Here is a 15671-nt window from a genome sequence, read left to right as displayed (position 1 = left end):
TGTTCTCGGTGCCCCTCGGGCTCCAGCCGCGGTGGATCCGGAGGGGTCGTGTTGTGCCCGGGGGCGCTTTTGCGTGCGGAGTGGCTGCGGAAGCCCGATCTGGTCTCCCGAGAGGTGAGCCGGGTGAGACGGGCCGAGAGCGGCGCGGGCCGGGGAAGTAGCCCGCAGCAAGGGAATAACGGGCCTGGAGCCAGTGCGGGCAGTCCTGCTGGGGGAGGGGCGTCGGGGGCGCTGTCCGCGACAGTGGGCCGGGGTCCCAGCGTGGGACGCCTGGGGTCCGCTCGGCGAAAGCACCCGGACGTTGCTCGCGGGCGGTGAGCTGCCTGCAAGTTCAGCCAGGGGCGCGGGATTGGGACTGGAAGGCACGCTGGACGGCATCCCGCTCAGCTCCTGGTTTCACGGATGGGGAAACTGAGCTTCCGAGGGGGCGTGTCTTGCCCGGGTCCGAAAGCGAATGAGCTCACCGGGTGCAGTTTTCCCGGGCTCCCAAGCAGGACTTCTGTTATACCTGTGCCTCTTCTAGCCCTTTGGTAAATAACACATTGAGAGCTTCAGTGTTCCCACTAGCTTTCTTCTTCTTTTTTTCCTTCTTCTTCTTTTTTTTTTTTTTTTTTTAGTTTTTCCTTCCCAGTGTTCCCTTTTTTTTTTGGGGGGGGGGGGAGGAGGGTTGTTATATGAGTCTTTACGATATAGTAATGATTTTTAAAGAATAATTTTCCCTTTTATAGTCTTTGAGTGGTAATTTCACTGCCCTCAACATCTTGTGTAATTAACGCCCCAAGTTTTTGTTTTGTTTTGTTTTTTGCCTTGTGTACGTGTTCATTTTTAAAGGGATTTGGGGTCATACTTTGTCTAGTGTTTCTGTTTTGCTAGGTGTGTTTTTTTCCATAATTTTCATATTTATGAAGATTATCCCAGATTATTAATGGTTAATAATAATCTTTGTCAGCATAATTTTTAAAAATATTTGAAACTACAGCAGAATGCACACATCTGAGATTTCATATATATGTTTTGTGCAACCATCATCAAATCAAGGTGTAGAACGTTTCCAGCACCCCAAAGGCTTTTTTGAGCCCCTTCTCAGTCAGTACCCCTGCCCCAAGGTAACCATTATTAAATCAGCATATTTTTTTAAAAATTGGCATAAAATAAATATATTTTACTGTGTGGCTGTGCCATAATTCACTAACTATTCCTCTGCTGCTGGATTTTTAAAACGTCAGGTTTGTTTTGCAATTAGGAACAATGCCACGGTTTTGTTTCCTTGCAAATATATTTTTCTTTACAAAGATGAATATTTTTAAAGATAAATTCCTGAGGGGCCGAGTCTGCATTGAGGAGAATGAACGTTTTAAAACTTCATACTTTTTTTTCTCATTTATAATTTTAATCGAAGCATTGCTGTTTATTTTTTAAAACTTCATACTTCTATGGTAATAATGCAGTTAAGGTATTGCCTTCCTTCCAGCAAGGCTCACAGTGTCTTCACACCTGATCCATTGCCAATCCTGAAGATGTCCCCGTAAGAAGGATGGTCCCTGAAGTTAAGTGACTAAGTTGTGTGTTAGGTCAAGGTCATTCCGCACCAAGTTTGAACTGATTCAGGGCAGAGTAACTCAGTCCTGGGTTCTTCGGAGGGCTTTGGATTTCTGATACTCCTGCTTTTGGAAAGAAAAGTGCTTGTTTTTTGTGCTTGTGATTCATCTTTTGCCGTAGAAAAGTTTTCAGGAATAAGCCGTTTTTCCTTTAAGAGAGGCAGGAAACTTGTGTTGATCTGTGGACGAGAATCACTTGGTGGCCTGACCTGGGCTGCTGTGAGTTAGATCCCTGTAGGACAGTCTGCTTATTGATTGTGGATCCCTTTTCTCATTTCTCAGCCAGACGACTTGTGGAAATTTGAGGACGGAGGTGTCTTCTCAGACGAGCCTGGCTCTAGAAGACTGACGTTCAAGGCTCGAAGCCTGCGGGATTGCCTCGGGAAGGTGGATGATGGCTGCAGAGGGGCCGAGAGTAAGCACTCCCTTGAGCCCCTTGGTCCAGGCACCTCACGAGGAAGATGAACAGGAGGAGGTCACCACCATGATCCTGGAGGACGACTCTTGGGTGCAGGAAGCTGTACTTCAGGAGGATGGCCCTGAGTCCGAGAGCGCCGGCAAGGGCAGCCCCCACGGGGAGGCTGCTGGAGGGCCTCAGGGTGCGCTTGGCCGCCTTCGGGAGCTCTGTCGGCGCTGGCTGAGGCCGGAGGTGCACACCAAGGAACAGATGCTGACGGTGCTCCCCAGAGAAATCCAGGCCTGGCTGCAAGAGCACCGGCCCGAAAGCGGCGAGGAGGCTGTGGCCCTGGTGGAGGACCTGACGCAGACCCTTCGGGACGGTGGTAAGACGCCGGGCCTCACCGGGAGGGTGGGCACATGCCTCCGACGAGGGGGAGTGTGGTGTTTGTGGCAGAGGAGAACGTGGCGTCCAGGACGGAGCCCGGTGCAGCCCATTCTCCTGCTCTGTCTGCAGGCGGTCAGAACGCTGTCACCCCGTTTAACGCCCTTGTTGTGTGCAGTGACAGTTCCAGAATTTCACAGGACTACGCTCGGAGCTCTGTCTGTGCAGTAAGCGCAGTTTTTATGTCTGTGCTTATTTGGCGAGGGTGGGAAGCCGGTGGAGGTGGGGGAGGAGGGCGGCTGGAGACCGAGTAAACCACCCACCTTGGCACCTTCCCTTGGTTGTGCAATACATGTTCAAATATTTGAAGTGCCAGCAATTAGAAAAACCAGATAATCCTACGTTCAAAGAGTGATTATTTTTATGAAACCAAGATCAGTGACGAGTAAGCCAGCTAATGCCTAGGAACTGTCTGTTAAAGTCATCCCGTGCTCTTGGCAACAGTTAACATACTTGTCTCCCGTGTTAGCGATACCTTCTGGGACGTGGACATGCCATTTCACTACTCTGTCTCCGTTCGGGGCTTCGGTTGTGGACTGAGCTCCCTGCTTACCAAATGCCTTCCTTTAGGCTGCTCCAGGACCCGTCGATCGTGGCTGCCTTTGCACTGCCCAGAACCGTAGACGTTCAGAGAGAGCAGAGGACAGGAGAGGTCAGGGAGGATGTGGGGCTGGAGCAGGAGGTCGTCGGCTGGAGTGGAATTTGGAAAAGGTGCAGGGCGGCGGGGAGGGGTTGGCACGAAGCTCGCTGGTTCAGGTGACAGTAAGGGAGGCCCGCTGGTTGGAGTAGAAAGTGTGTTTTTAGGAAGTGGTAGGATGTGGAGCACGGGGGCAGGGTGGGCTTGGACTGGATGTCGCTGGCCTCAGCATGTTCTCGAACTAGAGCCCAAGCATGGGAGGAAGCGGAGTCTGGCAACAGGAAGTAGGTTTGATTCGAGTAGGGAGACGCTGGTGACAGGACAACAGCCGGGCCTTGGCTGGGCTGAGGTGGGGACAGCTGGAGAAGGGGAGGAGACCGGACACACCTAAGGTGAACTGCGAGTAACACTGGTTAGCGTTCATGGAGTCTTTTCTGGTCCGGGCCCTGCGCCTGGTATCTACGATGCAAAACTCACAGACCCTTCACCATCTTGGGAGAGAAGCGGGATTGTTATCACCAGAGAAACTGAGTGACTCCCCGAAGATCACGCAGTGAGTACAAGGACAAGTCAGGATTCGAACTCACGGGTCTGAGGACACGGTTCACGTTCTTAAGCGTTTCATCACAGACGTGGTGCAAAGCGATAGTTCCCAGCGAGGGGTTGGGAAGAGCGGACGCAGGCGAGGACTAAGACAAAGGGGGCTGACTCAGAGGTGTCTAGTCCGCAGGATTCAGAAGACTGGAAGAGAAGAGAAGAGAAGGAAAGGAAGGTGGTTTGGGAGCAGAGGTTGTGACGATGCCTAGGGACGTGGGAGGTACGAGTAAAGCTGTCTTTTGGAGAAAGGGGCTGATGTCAAGGGCCCACTGTGAGCCCAGCCCTGCCCTGGGCACCTTACGTGGCCATCTCACTGGCAATCCTGGGGGCGGCTGTCCTGTCGCAGATGAGGAAATGGAAGCTCCGCAAGGTCAAGGCCTTAGTCGGTGTCGCACACAGCTGCCAAGTGCTGGGGCCGGGATTCGCGCTCTGGTCTGTGTGCTTCCGTGTGTGTTTCGTAGTTTTTTTCTTTCACGTTGTTTTGTTTTTTGAGCAGCAGGCAGAAGTTTATATTAGAGTATAAGACCCGAAAGGAAGAATAGTATGAAAGCTGTCTTTACAGAGACGGGGGCACTTGAAAGTGAACACCCTCGTGTTCGGTAGGTTTTATTTGAAGCGAAGTACCTGAGTTTCTTTGGCCCTGAAAAATAACTTTTGATTTTACTCTTCCTATTTAAGAAAACAAAACCAAAAATCTGTCATCCTATCCTAAAAACTTAACTTACCTGTCTCTTGACAGATGTGACAAGCTTGTGATGAACTTCAGGCTCTTCAGTCTGAGGCCGTGGAGAGGCCAGAGGGGTTGAGGGCTGAGGAGTGACCCCTGGGTTGTTTAGTTGGGGAAGTCACAAAGCAGAGGGTCAGGTCTCGGCAGGTGTCTGAGGTGGTTACAGGCACCCCCTGCTACAACCCTCCCCACCTGGCTTGCTGCAGGGCTCTGTGCCTCTTATCAGCCCCAGAACATCCAAGATGGGTTCTTCGGTCCTCTGTCTTCTGCCCTTGCGATCGGCTTTGTTGGTCTCCATTCATTTCACAAAGTCGCCTGCCCCCCTCGCCCCCCCCCTCCCCCGGTGATTACTCAGAGGTACACCTGTGATCATCTCCGTCCTTTCTCATTTATTCAGCGTAAGGCCACTTGACCTCCGTTCTGTTTGTGCAGCTCGGGACCTTTGGACACGTTTATCCAGCACCGGACATTGCGAGGCCTGGTTAGACAGTGGTTATTTAATGTTTCACTACCAGGCACATCTAGGTACTCCCATTTGAAGGTTCTTATAAGTTCAGTTAAGACAGGACTTGTGTGAATAGCTGAGGTGGTAACACTCATCTCTCCTTGTGTTTCCCAAGGACACTTTCGTCCCCATTCACAGCCCTGAGCCAGGTCCTTGGTATTTCTCACCGGCACCCCCGTAGCAGGCATGGCTTCCTCCCCGTCCCTGCCCCTGTTCCAGTCCCACCTGAGTGATCGGGCGCTCTCCTGCTGAAAACTCGTCGTGAGTTCCCCCGTGTCTCCAAATCCAGCACAACCTCTTTGTTCGGCCCGGGACCGGGGCTTTGTGTGACCTTTCCTGCAGCTGCCCTCGGTCATCACGTCACTGCCCCTGCTCCATTCACACCAGATCTTGCTGTTCCTTGAACGTAGCTGGTGCTTTCTAGCATTCATCTGTGCTCCTGAATTCTGAGTTGGAATGGCTTTGTCCCGTCCCTGTGTGAGAAAACCCCGGGAGTCCTTTGACTGCATACCCTTGGAGATACCCTCCATAAAGCTGTCCTTACTTCTGGTCCCTCTTCCTGTCCCTAGGTCCAGCCACCCAAGAGCGTCCCTGATCATCTCTTCCAGAAACCATCTCCCCCAGGGCGTTTGGAACCCCCTTGTCCTTTAGCTTTTGATTATGTTCCATGTTATTTTCCAGTTATGTGAAGGGTTGACTTAGTTCTTCTAGGAACCTATAAAATCCCAGAAGGCATGGAACCTCTTACCTTTCCTTTCCCTCCCTCCGTCCTACCCTTCCTTCCTTTCGTTTCCTTCCTTCCGTCTTTCCCTCCTTCCTTCCTTCCTTCCTTCCTTCCTTCCTTCCCTCTTTCCTTTCCTTCCTTCTCCCTCAGCACTGCGCACAGTGCCCCACTCACAATGGGAACTCACGAAGTGTTATTGGTATGAATAAGTAAATCCTTCCTGCCCATCTGCAGGTGTGGAGACGCTCCCCTGCACAGTCCACGAAGGAGGCAGACAGCTTCTTCATTCCAGGCTTTCCGCCTCTCCTTGAGGAAGCCGTGCTAAGCTTTTGTTTTATCTTTATACTTTTAAATGTTTGTTTATTTTTGAGAGCGCGGAAGCGGGGTAAGGAACAGAGAGAGGGGGAGACAGAGAATCTGAAGCAGGCTCTGCGCTGGCAGCAGCGAGCCCGACTCAGGGCTCGGACTCACCAACTGTGAGATCACCACCTGAACCGAAGTTGGGACACTCAACCAACTAGGCCCCCCCGGCGCCCCTAGCCACTGTAGAATTGAGGCAGTTTGACCCGGTGCTGTTCTGTAATTGCTCTACCCAGGTTTCATCCAACTTTCTGTAAGAGGTAAGCAGACACTGTTGGAGCCTGCAGACCGGCGGACTCATGCCACGGTGGCCTTCCCCAGACTCCCCACTACAGTGTTGGTGCTACATCAGAGGAAAGGGGAAATGCTTCTCTCCTGATACATAGATTTTATCCCACAGAAGCTCCATCACCCAAAAAAGAGACTGCTGACATGAGAGGGGAGCAAAGGGAAATTATTGGGCTCAAGATGGATAAATTCCTGATAGATCAGTCCTCTGATCATTAGTGCGATGTGTGGTCCCTGGACCGGCAGCATCAGCGTCATCTGGAAATGTGTTAGAAACGAAATTCCCGGGCCCCACCCCGGACCGATGGAACCGGAAACTTTGAGCATGGGGGGTTAACAAGCCCCCCGAGCGATCCTGATGCGGTCTCCACTTCGCGGGCCACCATGCTACACCTCTGGTTCTCAAACTTGACCACGCTTGGGAACCACTTGGGGTCCCAGAGCCCACTCCCAGGGATTCTGATTTTCTGATCTAGTTGCCATGAGGTGTGGCCCAGGCAAGGAAGTTTTGAAAGCTCCCGAGTGGTCCTAAGATGCAGCAAAATTTTAGAACCACTGCTTAGAGCCTGGTTCCTCAAAGTGTGGTCCGTGGACCAAAGATACTGGAATCACCCGGTGCTTGTTAGAAAGATACACTCAGTCTCACCCCAACCCAAGTGAAGCCAAATCTGCATTCGAGATCTCCAGGTGGTTCGTCTGCACTTGGAAGTTTGAGAGGCACTGCTCTGGCTTAGAGAGCATTGGAGGTTGTCCGCTTCAGACCTACTCTTGTCCAACAGTCGAGCCAGAGTCACAGCTGACCCCTCCAGCCATCTTTAGAATCATCTGGCTTTTGAGCACAGGCAACAGGTGACCTATTCTGAGTTTTCTGCCACAGCAAAATGCTCCCTTTATGACAACAGAGCAAATACATTCATTTTTCTTAAGAAGGAGAGCAGAGAAGGTGTCTGTCTTTTTAAAGCCACGATTCTTGGGGCGCCTGGGTGGCTCAGTCGGTTGAGCGGCTGACCTCGGCTCAGATCACAATATCGCAGTTTGTGGGTCTGAGCCCATGTCGGGCTCTGTGCTGACAGCTCGGAGCCTGGAGCCGGCTTCGGAGTCTGTGTCTCCCTCCCTTTCTGTCCCTCTCCCACTCAACCCTGTGTCTCTCTGTCTCCCAAAAATAAGCAAACATTAAAAAGTAAAAAAATAAATAAAGCTACGATTCTCAGCCTCAAAACAAAAATCACCTGTAATTCACGTAAATACCTGAAATGTGTACCACACAGAGCTCTTAGACGGAATGTCATACCTGTAGGATGTTCGGCAGTCACTCGTTTAAACTGCTAACCGAGCTCACTGCCGGTTTTATCAGCGGTTAAGCTTTCAAGCGGCCAGAGTGCAGGAGGGACAGAAACAGCGCTCCCAGTCGCTCAGGCGTGAGCAGGTTCCTGCCAGGCTTGCCAGGACGGCGCTCCGATGGGGGGAGCCCGACTGGGCCCCAAGCTGTAGCCCAGTCAACGCCTGCGTTTTCGACCAATGGCTCTGACGGTGGTGTTGAGGCACTGGTGTGTCGCAGTCAGGTGGGAGGGGCTTTACCAGAATTTGAAGCCTAACCCATGCTAAAGTGCCAAAGCCTGTGACTAATTTATTTCATTGTTGTAAATGAATCACAGTAAATTCAGGTTTATCTCCCTAGTGATAGCGGTTTTCCGCACACTCGCTGTGTTATGCTTTCTGGTGTGAGAGAGAAAGAGGAGGCGTCTGGCCAGGCAGGGGTCACGCACGGCCCTTGAACCCCAGCGGGGATGTGCTGTGCACGTGAGTCTAGAGCCTGTGTCCTGGGTGGGAAAATCCAGGAACCATTGCTTTCGCCTGAGCTTGGCCTGCAGCTTTTGTTCAGTAACCCAGAAGGGAAGAAAAAGGTCATATGGCAACTCGAGAACTGTTTAGTGAATGGTATTTGGACGGTGGTCTCGCCATTTTGAAAAAACTAACATTGGATCCTCATTTCATAACTTACACAGAAATAGATACTGCCTCACAAGTGACAAAAATAAAGTCCAGATGGATTCTAGCTCTCTACTCTAAAAGACCTGGCATGACACGTAGGAGAATCTTTTTATAATCTTGTGGTGGAGAAGGCCTTCTTAAGCAAGACAGCGATCTTCAAAGATGGATTGGACACAGGAAAACAGAAAAGTCCTTTGTGTAAAAAAGGTACTATGCACAAAGTTAAAAAACAGTGCACCAGCTGGAAATATTTGCAGCAAAGTCTGCGGTGTAGCAGATAAGCGCCCAAGATCCTTGATCTGTGAGAGGTTCCGTAATCATAAGAAGAGTCAACCCAGAACAATGAAAGGTAATTAAGAGATATGCATGGTCGGGGGTGTGCATGGGTGACTCAGTCGGTTGAGCGTCTAACTCTTGATTTCGGCTCAGGTCATGGTCTCGTGGGTCACGGGATCGAGGCTCCCACACACACCCCCAGTGGAGCTATCAGCTTGGAGCTTGCATGGGACTCTCTCTCCTTCTTTCTGCCCCTCCCCAGCTCATGCATGTGAGCTCTTTCTCTCTCTCTCTCTCTCAAAATTAATAAATAAAAGATATGAACGGGCAATTTAGAAATGAAAAGTAAATTGTAACTTTATGAAACCAGATGTTCAACTTTAGGAATGATCAGGGAAATACTCATTACAACAAGATACTATTCTTTTGCCTACTGGACCATCTGAAACTTAATAGCGTGTTTCTGAGAATTCTCTGCCTTTCTGAGAGTTTATTTAATCTTTTAAAATTAACTTCAGGGGCGCCTGGGTGGCTTAGTGGGTTAAGCGTCCGACTTCGGCTCAGGTCACGATCTCGCGGTCCGTGAGTTCGAGCCCCGCGTCGGGCTCTGGGCTGATGTCTCAGAGCCTGGAGCCTGCCTCCGATTCTGTGTCTCCCCCTCTCTCTCTGCCCCTCCCCCCGTTCATGCTCTGTCTCTCTCTGTCTCAAAAATAATAAAAATAAACATTAAAAAAAAATTAAAAAAAAAAATAAAATTAACTTCAGAATTAGGAGGTAATGTCACCTATTTTAAATTTTATAGAGGTGAGCCATATATTCTTTTTTTTTAGTGTGATAAAATTTACAGAATATAAAATTTGCCATTTTAACCATAAAAAAAATTTTTTTAATGTTCATTTATTTTTGAGAGACTGAGACAGAACGCGAGTGGGGGAGGGGCAGAGAGAGAGAGAGAGGGAGACACAAATGTGAAACAGGCTTCCAGGCTCTGAGCTGTCAGCACAGAGCCTGACACAGGGCTCGACCCCACGACCATGAGATCATGACCTGAGTCAATGTCGGACGCCCAACCGACTGAGCCACCCAGGTGGCCCGCCGTTTTAATCACTTTTATGTGTACACTTCAGTGACATTAGATATATTCATGTTGTGGTACAATTGTCACCACCATCATTCATCTTCAGAACTTCTTCCTTTTCTCGAGCTGAAACTCTGTGCGCATTGAACAGTAACACCCCATTCCTTCTTCCCCCGCGGCCCCTGGCAACCATTGTCCTTTCTGCCCCTATGATAAGCTTCCTCCAGGAACCTCATATAGAGGAATCACACAACATTTACCTTTTTGTGTCCGGCTTATTATTCCATTTAGCACAATGTCCTCAGGGTTCATCCGTGTAGAAGCATGGGTCAGAGTTTTATTCCTTTGCAAGGTCGAATAATATTTCATTCGCTCATTTGTTGATAGATGTGTGGGTGGTTTTCAACATTTGGTTGTTATGAGTAATGCATGAACATGGATGTCAGAATACCTATTTGCGTCCCTGCTTTCAGTTCTTTTGGGTAAAGATCCAGATGTAGAATTATTAGATCATGTGGTGATCCTGTGTTTAATTTTTGGGGGGAACCGCCACACTGTTTTCCATAGTGGCTGCATGATTTTACATTCCCACCAGCAGCGCACAGGGAGAGAACCATAAATTTGAAGTCTGTCTTGGGGATGCATTTTTCAAAAGGTTTATGTTATTTATTTATTTTTGAGAGAGAGAAAGAGCAGGTGTGCACAAGCAGGGGAGGGACAGAGAGAGACACACACTCTCAGAATCCGAAGCAGGCCCCAGGTTCCGAGCTGTCAGCGCAGAGCCCCATGCGGGGCTAGAACTCGCGAACTGCGAGATCATGATCTGAGCCGAAGTCAGATGCTTAACTGACTGAGCCACCCAGGCGCCCCTCAGGGGTGCATTTTTGACAATCTTTTTATACTTTCTAAAACCTGAAGTTAGTCACAGACAAATATATATGGCGCTGTTAGTAAGTGGGTAATTAAGCGCTATATCCAAGAGGAACAAGCTTGCTAATTGTGTTTACAGTGAAGCATATGAATAAATCAACTGGGTCGATACTGTATAGATAACTGTTAAGGTCAGTTGGAGGAGGGGCACATGGCTGGCTCAGCTGCTGAAGCATGCAACCCTTAATATCAGGGTCATGAGTTTGAGCCCCACATTGTGCGTAAAGTTTATTTAAGAAAAAGTCATTCAGGGGCGCCTGGGTGGCTCAGTCGGTTAAGCGTCCGACTTCGGCTCGGGTCATGATCTCGCGGCTCCTGAGTTCAAGCCTCGCATTGGGCTCTGTGCTGACAGCTCAGAGCCTGGAGCCTGTTACAGATTCTGTGTCTCTCCATCTCTCGGCCCCTCCCCTGCTCACGCTCTGTGTCTCTCTGTCTCTCAATAATAAATAAACGTTAAAAAAAAAATTTTTTTTTTTTTTTTACAAAAAAAAAAAAGTCATTCAGAGGAGCACCTAGGTGGCTCAGTCGGTTCAGTGTCCGACTCGGACTCAGGTCATGATCTCACGGTTCGTGAGTTCGAGCTCCATGTTGGGCTCTCTGCTGTCAGCACAGAGCCAGCTTCAGATCCTCTGTCTCCCTCTCTCTCTTCATCCCCCCCCCCCCCCCCAAAATAAATAAATATCAAAAAAGAAAAAGTCAGTTAGACCAATGGTCCCATCTTGGCCAGATATCAGCTTCTCAGAGGGGCCCTCTGGTCGCTGGCTTTCACATTAACCCTATTTTATTGCTTTCATAGTACTTCACACTGTCTGAAAATAGCATAATCTGAATAAGTGTGTGTGAGGCTCATCAGTTCTTAAACTGCACAGGACAGTCCAAAACCTTCGTTTTAAAGTCTCCATATAGATAAAGTAACTTCTTTGCTACTTCAGTAGTTTTAGGGGAGAGAAGTTATTTAGAAAATGTGACCCTCTCTTCCTTCTTTCCTTAACACCTGACTCATCTCTGGAGTTTTCTGTCCTGGAGATCTGGGCCTTCCTACCACATCCTCCTTCCTTCCCGCCAGCCTCCCTCTTTGCAGGCACATCCGCAGAATATGCTCCTCTTGGCATCTTATAATAGAAGATACGACGTCGACTCGTGAGGTTCCTTTGGAAAGAAAATTCCCAGCCCGGACCGGCTCTTCCCGCCCCACGCATCACGTGTTGGTGAAGACACTCCCCGTGCATCTGACCTAGCCGTTTCTGAATCTTCATGCTCTTCATTGGCCACCAGTAAAAAAAGGAGGGAGCTGCCTGAGCTCAAATGCACTCTACTTTGTACTTTTTTTTTTTTTTTTTTTTTTTGAGTAGGCTGCATGTCCAGCGTGTGGAACCCAGCGTGGAACCCAGCGCGGGGCTTGAACTCACGACCCTGAGATCCAGACCTGAGCTGAGGTCAAGACTTGGGCACTTAACTGACTGAGCCACCCGGACACCCCTACTTTGTACTCTTTTGACTTCACCCGTGCCCGTCTTTCTTGAGGAGATGCTCGGAAGGGGCCAGGGTCCTTCATCCTTCCCACCTCGGTGATTGTGTTTCCCGTGGAGGCCCTTGTGAAGGCAGATCACTCGAAGGGCCACTCTTCTGTCCTTCAGAATGGCTCCTGTGCCTCTCTGCTGTCAGAGAGCAGCTTTTAAAGAACTCCCGTCCCTCCTTTGGCCTTTCCTGGAATATCACGGTCTTGCCTCTTTGTCTAGTAAAGGGGGGTAGGACTGGTTCTTAAGCTGCAGACGGCGGGAGGGGGTGTAATGAGGTGACAGAAGATAATCACATAAAGTTCAGCATCACTTTTAAAAGCTTTCCTATTATAAGGGAATTCTCTCATAGTTTCATCTAATTGTTCCACACTGTTTTTGTTTTGTTTACATTTAAATCTTCGATCTAGTTGGGATTTTTCCTGGTATGGGATCCAACTCAGATTTTTGCATGTGGCCTAACCAGTCGTCCAGCCTCATTTACTCAATGCCGTGTTTCTTCTCCACGGATTTGAGAGGCTGCCTTTATCATACGTTAAAGTCCCAGAGTCATTATACGGATTCTTGTTTCCCTTCCACTCGTCTGTCTTTTCATGTGACACCTGCATCAAATTCTGAATTCACATGTCCTTTGAGTCTATTTCTAGAGTTACTGTGTTGTTTTGTTGGTCTTATTGTCAATTTATATTTTCATTCTTGAGATTTGGTAATAGGTTTTAACATCTGGCAAAGATAGTCCCTCTCCTCCCCACCCCTGATTTTAGTCAGTAATCTTAAGATTTTTTCAAGTTTTTTTTTTTTTTAGTAATCTCTACATCCAACATGGTGCTCAAACTCACAACCCCGAGATCAAGAGTCGCACGCTCCACTGACCGGGCCAGCCAGGCGCTCCTTAATGTTTATTTATTAAAAAATTTTTTTTTAATGTTTACTTATTTTTGAGAGAGACAGAGGGCGAGTAGGGGAGGGGCAGAGAGAGAGGGAGACACAGAATCCAAAGCAGGTTCCAGGCTCTAGGCTCTGAGCTGTCAGCACAAAGCCTGACTTACGAACTGCGAGATCATGACGTGAGCCGAAGTCAGACACTTAACCTACCGAGCCACCCAGGCGCCCGTTTTTGTAACCGATAAAGACACACTTCGAGTGCACAATTTGCCAATTTTTAGTGATGCGCTTTGAATTCCTGGGTATCCAGATGAGGCAATCAGTGAACACGTCCCGTCTCCCAGCCACCTTCTCTCAGCCCCGATTTTGGCTAGAGTATCACTTCTGCACCGCTCTGTAAACTTGACGTTCTCTTTTCTTACCGTAATCGCCCCAGTAGTGTGAGACTTGCTATCAGGCGTTCATCCCCAGCCCTTTTGCTCCAGGGCTGCCTTCATCTCTTGGTTGACCGAAGCTCACCTCCTGGTAGTTTCTTCAGGAAGGGCTCCCAGGACCCACATTCTGTGACTTTGTGCAGATTCAGCGCTGTTTGCCTGCAGGCCTGATCCTTGGGGGTTTTGTTGAACGCGAGATCCCCGGCCCACCTTTGCTTTCCTGGGCTGCCTCGCGGCTCTTGCCGCCTGAGGCGCTGAATGTCCCCGTGGAGAAGTCTCAGCCCAGCTGGTTCTCCTCCCCCATGTGAGTGATTGGGGCCTTGTCGTCCCCTGTCTCGTCGCTAACCACTCTGGGCTGGTTTTCCTGACACCGCGCACCTTTCAAGGGTCCTTGTAGCTTCATCGGTTACACTTTTAGTGTTTGTCCTGTTCCTTGGTTTAGTTCTCTTTCCTCGCTAACTCCAGTTCTGTGCGTGTGGCCTCTCCTTTTGTCCGTTTCCGCCCTTCTCTTTAATCCCCTCGTCCTCTCTGTCCCCTTCTTTTCACTGCTTCTCTCATTTGGGTCCCCCTTCCCCCTTTCTGAGCTTTCCCATCTGCCTCTTTTCCTTTGTGTCCTCATCTTGTCCTCTCGTCTCCGGACTTCCCCTGCCTCCCGGGGCCCTGCCGCCACCGCTCCGGCTCTTTCTCGACCGTTCACTTCGCAGCCGGCCTTCCTACGGGCAGTTGCTTTGCTTAGTGTTGTCTTAACGCGTGACCTATGTCGCCTTCTCAGGAATAATTCCCATGATTAATGTGAGGGTCAGAGGCTCTCTCCTTCTCCGCTTCCCAGAAACAGATGCTCCCTGCATAGGTGGCTCATGTGGGTGATTCTGGTTGCAGCCTGACCTCCCGAAGCCAGCCCCGCTTGCCCAGGTCCCACATGCACTGTTGCTCTTGAGGGCGCGTCCCTTACCTTCAGGAAGTGACTTTCTGAGCTTATTGAGATCAGTTGCCCTTAGTCCCCCCCCCACTCCCCCTGCACCCACTTTCCACGTTTATTCTCTTCACTTCCTGCCTCCTCGGCCTCTGCCCAGTCTCTGCTGTTTTTGGAAGCCCTTGTATGTATTTTGGTGTCTGCAGATTAATCTGCTCCCTAATCTCACTGCAAATGGAGTTTGGGTTCTGTTCATCTTCCCTGTTGCTTCTGAGCTCATTGCAGAACACACCAACCAGTTCTTCTGATTTTAAGGCAGCGGAAAAGCTTATGAGCTAGTGTCCTTGTTCAGAAGAGAACAACTACTAAAGTCATTTTAAAAACATGTCTTGGGTAGTGTTGGCTTGCCGAAAATAAACCAGGGCAGGGCGTCTGCCTGGAGGACCTTGTAGAAGAGTGGTGATGGCAGACCTCTGTGCTAGAACCTTGGGAAACCGTTGCAGGAAGCCGAGGACGCGCAGAACTCCTGGTCCTGGCCGCGTGGGGACATGCACCGGTCCCTGGAGACCTGGGGCCAGAGGGCAGGTGTAGGGGCCCACACACTACCAGCAGAGTGTGTGTTAGTGAGCATGAAATGTACCCTTATGTCTACCTGTGAGTTTAAATACAGTCTCAGCCAGTATTGACTGATGGCACGGCTGGAACCCGGGTCCTCCCTGAGGGATGTGTGGCAGATTTGATCATGTGCACATACGGAAATTTACCTTACCTTACAGAAACTCATAATCATGGAATCAAGCATCTAACTTTAAATAAATGATTTCTGGGGCGCCTGGGTGGCTCAGTCGGTTAAGCGGCTGACTTCGGCCCAGGTCATGATCTCATGAGCCCCGCGTCAGGGTCTGTGTTGACAGCTCAGAGCCTGGAGCCTGTTTCAGATTCTGTGTCTCCCTCTCTCTGACCCTCCCCCGTTCATGCTTTGTCTCTCTCTGTCCCAAAAATAAATAAACGTTAAAAAAAAAATAAACGATTTCTTAGCTTCAGTCATGAGAATGTCACTAGGACTTTGTATAATTATTTTACTAATTGTCTTCCCTGCTCTGGATGGATCTGCTCTTTTCTGGAGGTCTTAAGTTAGGTGTTAGGGATAATCAGCCTATCATCCTTATCAATAAATCATTGATTTACTTCTGTACCCTACAGAATTCCAAAAAAGAATTAAAGACAGCTTACAGAAACTGCACAAGGGTGCTCGCTTCGGTAGCACATATACTAAAATTGGAACGTTACGGGGATTAGCCAAAAAGAAAGAGAGAGAAAGAAAGGGAAGGGAGGGAAGGAGGGAAGGAAGGAAGGAAGGGAGAAAGAA

At 49.4% G+C, this 15671-nt stretch overlaps 1 protein-coding gene across 1 annotated transcript in view; it reads left to right on the top strand.

Annotated features, from left to right (window-relative positions):
- Positions 1-22: 22 nt before the first annotated feature.
- The window catches only part of ZSCAN2 (zinc finger and SCAN domain containing 2), a 39479-nt gene continuing 23830 nt past the window's right edge, over positions 23-15671 (top strand). Inside the window, exons 1-2 of the mRNA XM_042940924.1 lie at positions 23-114; positions 1881-2380. Of these exons, the coding sequence (XP_042796858.1) occupies positions 1990-2380 (391 nt within the window). The 5' untranslated portion in view covers positions 23-114; positions 1881-1989. The remainder of the gene's footprint in view (positions 115-1880; positions 2381-15671) is intronic.

This window comes from Panthera leo, chromosome B3, assembly GCF_018350215.1.
Source record: "Panthera leo isolate Ple1 chromosome B3, P.leo_Ple1_pat1.1, whole genome shotgun sequence".
NCBI classification, from domain to species: Eukaryota; Metazoa; Chordata; class Mammalia; order Carnivora; family Felidae; genus Panthera; species Panthera leo.
This window is presented reverse-complemented; position numbering and strand designations above follow the sequence as displayed.